At 37.2% G+C, this 6,000-nt stretch overlaps 1 protein-coding gene across 1 annotated transcript; it reads right to left on the bottom strand.

The window, feature by feature from the left end:
• Positions 1–689: 689 nt before the first annotated feature.
• fbxl15 (F-box and leucine-rich repeat protein 15) lies at positions 690–5,452 on the bottom strand. Its single transcript, XM_008436882.3, has 5 exons — positions 5,300–5,452; positions 4,820–4,979; positions 3,036–3,538; positions 2,077–2,304; positions 690–1,991 (listed from the first exon to the last, which is right to left on the bottom strand). The coding sequence occupies exons 1-4, from the start codon at positions 5,323–5,325 to the stop codon at positions 2,115–2,117; spliced, it is 879 nt and encodes a 292-aa protein (XP_008435104.1). The 5' UTR covers positions 5,326–5,452; the 3' UTR covers positions 690–1,991; positions 2,077–2,114.
• Between the last annotated feature and the right edge of the window lie 548 nt (positions 5,453–6,000).

The raw sequence follows: 6,000 nt of genomic DNA on the forward strand, positions 1-6,000 counted from the left end.
GTATTGTGGTTTTTGCATTCTTTTCAGGTCAACATGGCTGACATCTTTAGCCTCAAATTTAATTAAATTCTACTGAGATTTCTAAAACACTTAATTTACAAAATTTACAAAGGAATGCCATTTCAATGTACTATGAAATAAACAGAGCCAGTTTATATTCAGAAACATGTAAACAGATCAAGAGAGGGCAGTTCAATCATGGAGAGTTGTAGTACAATAGTCAGTTCATAATTTGAGGAATTTGCTGCACTTTTCTGCAACATTTTTAATAAATTATGTCAAAAATCAAAAGTGCCGCCACTAACGGTATTCACAAGTCAGTAAATCAACAAATACACTTGATTTGGATTGGATTTGATCTCAGTAAACAGTTGATCTGTGAAGGCCTCAGAGATTTGGTAGATAGCATTAGCGAACAAACAGTTAGGTTTGGATGTAAAACAATATTCTGAGGTTTTTTTTTTATATCCAACAGATGAAAAAAGTACAGAACACCCTCAGATGTACCAAGACATTGCTGTCCACTTACAGTGGGAGGAATGAGAATTTGAATCGTCACAGAATTTTCACTATTTTCATCTAGAACAAAGAATGGAGAAGTAGGCAAATTTCTTTGTAGTCTTAGACTTCAACATTGAGACAGATTATTAAAGAAAAAAAATAATCATCCCAAAAAAAGACACTACAAATTTTAAATAATTGGCATTTTATTGCATGAAATACACATCTGATCACCTACCAACTAGAAACCTATTTGAACAACATACACCTGTCTACTAGTTACAGCAAGATAAGGCTATGAAGCACTGAAACTTTCTTTCCAATTGGTCCACTCATGAGCCAAAGCGTCATGATGCTTCATTTGCCCCACTATGCCATCAAGTGGACAATAAATGTAAAACAGGGCTATTATAGTGATTTAGTTTCAGTGTTTGAAGCTTTAAATTGAACTCAGAAATGTGCGTGAAATCAACACATGATCTTAATCTGTCTTTACGATACAATGTCTGGATAAAAAGGGAAAGTGGAAACAAATAGAGGAGGATATATTCATTCCCTCCGTTTTTATACTACTGATTTAAAAAAAAAAAAAAAAAAAAAAAAAAGACAGCATACATAAAAAAGTTTTGCTTTACAAATTACAGCAGGGACACAATTTTTCGGGTCGTATTTTTTCATTTAACTGCTTACATAATTCCTGTGCCGTGTCCCAAGAACAATAACTGCTTAACAAGATCTAATAAAATCTACTCAGACTTAATGGGGAAAAAGTCTGAATAAATTCTTGTGTTTGAAACGAGTGCTGAGGCTGTACATTTAGAACAATATCATTTTAAGGGTCACTTCAATCACATCACAAAAACAACATATAATGATTCAGTTACTTCTGAGTGTTTCTGGTGTGGCAAAGTGTGAAACAGCAGATAAAACCTAAATGTTTCAAGAAAACGCGTCAGTGGGGGGGATACAAGCGCTGCATTGGCCACAGTAGAGATATTAAACCTTAAATAAATTAAAACAAATATCTAGTGTTGCAGTGACAGCTTTGGGAATGCATTTGTGTGCCCTGGGTGAACTGACCCTTTCTGCAAGTAAACTCAAGCGAAACAAAATGTTTAATTAAACTCAAACATTGTAAATGTTTCTAAATGAAACATAAGACCATTTGTAGCTTTGCATTTTGTTTGGAACAAACAACAACAAAAAAGATATATTATGCTTTTGGTTAGGAATGCAATCTTGTGACATTAAGTGAATAAAAAGTGCAGTAATATATTTTGGACAAGAGGCAGCAAGGCTAAAAACACACATGGCTTTCTTCTTTGAATGTTAAATTCAAACTTATTTTCAGTTAAATTCCAACTTTGCAGCGTTGACCACGATCCAGTGAGGTTCTCTTTTTGTTTTTTTATTCCACATCCATACTTTTCTGAAAAGTCGAAACATTTCTCCATCACTTGATATGGGTTCAAGTGACAACTGCCAGTCACCTGCAACAAAAGCAAGACGAGTCTGTAAACCACCATGTCAATGTAACTGGCGAAAAAAAGCTCCGACAGCAACTGCTGTTCTTACCTCACTTTGTGAACTCGTTCTCGAGTTTCTCCCTGTGGCTAAATCTGCAGATTGATAAAAGGAGCGAAACCCAGCATATCCTGAAGAAGCACCAGGGCCCGCGGTAAAGGCGGCTCAACATCGATCACTACGTTGCGCTTCCGGAGAGGGTCGAGGCTCGACTCGGTCACGTTGTGACAGTGATTCACCCTCAGGGACTGCAGCTTTGGGCAATACTCTGCAAGAGTTCTTTGGGGCATGGGAGTAATAGGGGAACTTATGAATGAATGATCAAATCAGACGATTTAAGAGTGTTTTATGTATAGCTGTATATAAAATTATTGCGATAATAATATTGTTGTTTTGAGACCGTTTTCAATAATATCATGCAAGTTTACCCTATTAAAGACTAATAAACGTTCGTTTTGTAAAGAACACTTTACACTGGACTTGAAAAATACATTGAATATTAAAAATAAAACACAACCAAAACAATGAATAAAATGGAAATAAAAAAAAACACACACACACACACAACTGAAACCAAAAATCAAATTAATTATGTCTCTGTAAACAAAACTGTATGACAAAAATATTAATTATCGGAAATGGAAATGATCGAGCTCATTTTAATTTATGTAATTAACTGCTTATTACATGGTAATAAACAATAACATAAAACTTAAAAAACCTCAAGGAGTATGAAAACTTTTGAAAACCACTACAAATAGGCATGTTTTATTGTTCAAATTACTGCCCTGTCAAAGGGCTAATTTGGACTAAAATGTCAAACATTGTTGCTGGAGGAAGGTTAAATGTGTTGTTTTTTCTCTATTCATCTGTTCATGTGTGTTTGGATAAAAGGCAGACACTTTTATGCAAAGCGACTTACAAATGAGTATATAACAATGCGGTTTACACCAAAGCTAACAAGCTACTTATGTCATTGTTTCCCCTTTTAAAATCAGTACATTACAAACCTGATGGACTGGTTCCGGACTCGCAGACAACCTGTCAGATCCAGCTGTTCCAGACCCCTGCAGTTCTTGGCCACCTCTTCCACCGACTCGTCTGTAATGTTGGCATTGACCGCCAACGACAGCGACTTCAGCTCGGAACACTTTTTGGCCAGGTAGCAGATGGCGTCATCCTTCAGCTGGCGGCAGGCGGTGAGATCGATCGACCGAAGCCCCCCACAGTGGTCAGCCAGGCTGCGCAGAGACAGGCAGTCCACCCAGTCGCAGTGAGCCAGGCCGAGATTCTGGAGATGCGTGCAGCTCAAGGACACGGCCACTAAGGAGTGGCGGGTGAGGGAGGCACAGCCACTCATGTCTACCCTGTGCAGATGCTGGTTCTGGCCGATAACAGGAAGCAACTCCTTGTCTGTGACCCAGTCTGAACAGTTTTGAAGGGACAGGTTCTGGAGAACTTTATTGTCTTTTAACATTGCGCAAAATGCTTCCTTGGGGATGCACGGTCCAATCTGTAAATATTAAAATGGAACATGGAGCTGAAATATTTTGCTAACCAACACAGTCCCCCTTGATTATTTAATTTATAATTTCAATACATTTTAATATATTACAATGTGAATGCATGTGACAAATCAATACAGAGTAGTGCAAATAGAAGGAAAATGATAGACGTATTTTTTTAAAATAAAAGTCTGGAAAGAGAGACAAGGAATTGTATTCACCCCTTAAACTTGACTAAAACGTTTGCCCGATATTCTGTGAAAAGTAGCTGGGGTTGTTGTAGTCAGGATGATGTAGTGATTTGCAAAAAATCTATTGGATCTCCTGCAACTAAAGCACTTTCTTCCACTTGTTTACTGTGTCATCAACACAGCTTGTAGCCAACAGTAAACAGGGCTTCTTATGGCTTTATAAAACAACATTCTTCAATAAAGGACAGATTTATGGAGAACACAACTTATAATAGTTATATATAAAGATCCTCCATATGATGTTGATTTCTGCATCTACTCCAGAGTTAGCACTAGCCTCTTGGCTTGACCGGTCATGTCTTGTTTGGTCACTAATAATCTCCAAGAAAGCTTTACAATGCATAGTATTTATACTGAGATAAAGTTACACAGAGATGGACTATATTCACTAATTACTAGGTTTCATCTAAAGGCAACTGTTTGTACTGGGTTTTATTTAGGACATTGGTCTGCTAGTGGCTCTTTGAATCTTCCACAATCATTTTTAAAGAGTTTGGCTAAAAATGATTAACCAACTAAATGCGGGTTTGAGCAGCACATTATTGCTTACATCATTTTGAACAAATAACATCCCAAAATTTTAACCATTCTGTCTTTGCTTATTCTAATTGCTGAAAACTTAAATAAAATGCTGTTTCTTTAAAAATGACAATGCATTTCTTATAGGAGACATTTATTAGGCATTATGTTGTTTATTTTCAAAAGATGATGGAACAGTTTAGCTTCCAGACAAGCTATATGACCTGGACTGAAGGCAAAAATGGCTCTTTGGATTCCAAATTCAATTCAGTTCATTTGTAAAGCAATGTCATCTCAAGGCACTTTACAAGAAAAGTCATTTCAATTTAATAAAATATTCGTTCCAGTTAATTATAACTATCAAACGTAGCAGGTTGCAGTTTAGGAATATCAGAGTAAAGGGGGATGGACACATCTGCACCTTTCAGCATTCTACTTCATCCAACTTTGAAAAGCATCCCTTTCCCTCACATTTATAAACTACTACAATGCACTGCTCCTTGTTAAAAGTATACTTACGGTGGAAAAATTAAAAGTCCTGCAGTTGGCCAGATACACCTGGACGAGGCTGTGGAACTGCTTGCTCACCCTCTGCAGGCTGACAATGTGCTGCAACGGCAAGTAGGACAAAATGTGTGGAACGAGAACATCCTCCCAAGGCAGGTCCAAGAGATGACATCTGCAGGAAAACAAACCCTGTTACAGCTGAACTTTGACTCTGCAAACGCTTAAACAAAAAAAAAAAAACTCAACGAATACGAGTAAACACACAATGGGGTAATATAATGCATTAGCATTGAGTGCTGTTGCGTTTGCCCTGGCGCTGCTGTATATGGTTAAAATTAATTGCCAGCTATATATAAATGGCACGAGCTGCGTTCCAGTGACTGTTAGTTAATATTCGTACGCTTCCGCTGTTAGCCGAAGAGCTAGTCTGCCGGGGCCACCAACTCAGCAGTTTTTTTTTAGAGATATGAGCTCGTTTTAAAAGCCACTTACGTCTGCCATCTGCCTTCTTCGTCCATTGTGAACCAGCTGTGTAATACGCTGTTTTTCAGGACGAGCTGTTCTTTACATTGTCACCTAAGGAGCGTATTTTGCCTTAGCATCTTGGAAAGCGTTTGAGGAGTAACCTAAACCAGAAGCTGCATTCACTGGTTGTCGGAACAATTATTGTCAACAAAGAAAAATGCGCAAATAGTCTCACAGAAGATTACGGAACTTTGTAAAATTGTCAGATTGAATACTGCCACTGAAAAAACACAACATAATGGGGTATCTGATTAGTCTGAGTTGCAATTTAGTTTGTAAATCATGTAGCCAGAGAAGCAAATGCACCGAAATTATAGTCGTTTACAAAAGTAACGTGCTAATCCTTTCTGATGGAGTAATTTTGAAATATTTTTTTAGTCAAATCCAGAATTTTTTTGTCGTGTTTTATAGCAGTAACCTGGGAAATGCATCACTGGTCATAACATTTACGGTGAACACTTGAATGCGTCATGACTGATTTTTTTTTTGTATTCTAGAGATGAGGGGATTATAAGTAGACTGATTTGTTACAGCTGTCTTTTTTTTTCTTTCAAAAAGCCACCTGATGTTATGCTCATTTCCCAAATCAGGATGTTAAATATTATTTCTAACTTTTAAAATTCCCCCAAACATATTTTATTCTACACATCAAAAATAGGTGCTTCCAG

Source organism: Poecilia reticulata, chromosome 19 (genome assembly GCF_904066995.2).
Source record: "Poecilia reticulata chromosome 19, P_reticulata-male-v2, whole genome shotgun sequence".
In the NCBI taxonomy this organism is placed as follows: domain Eukaryota; kingdom Metazoa; phylum Chordata; class Actinopteri; order Cyprinodontiformes; family Poeciliidae; genus Poecilia; species Poecilia reticulata.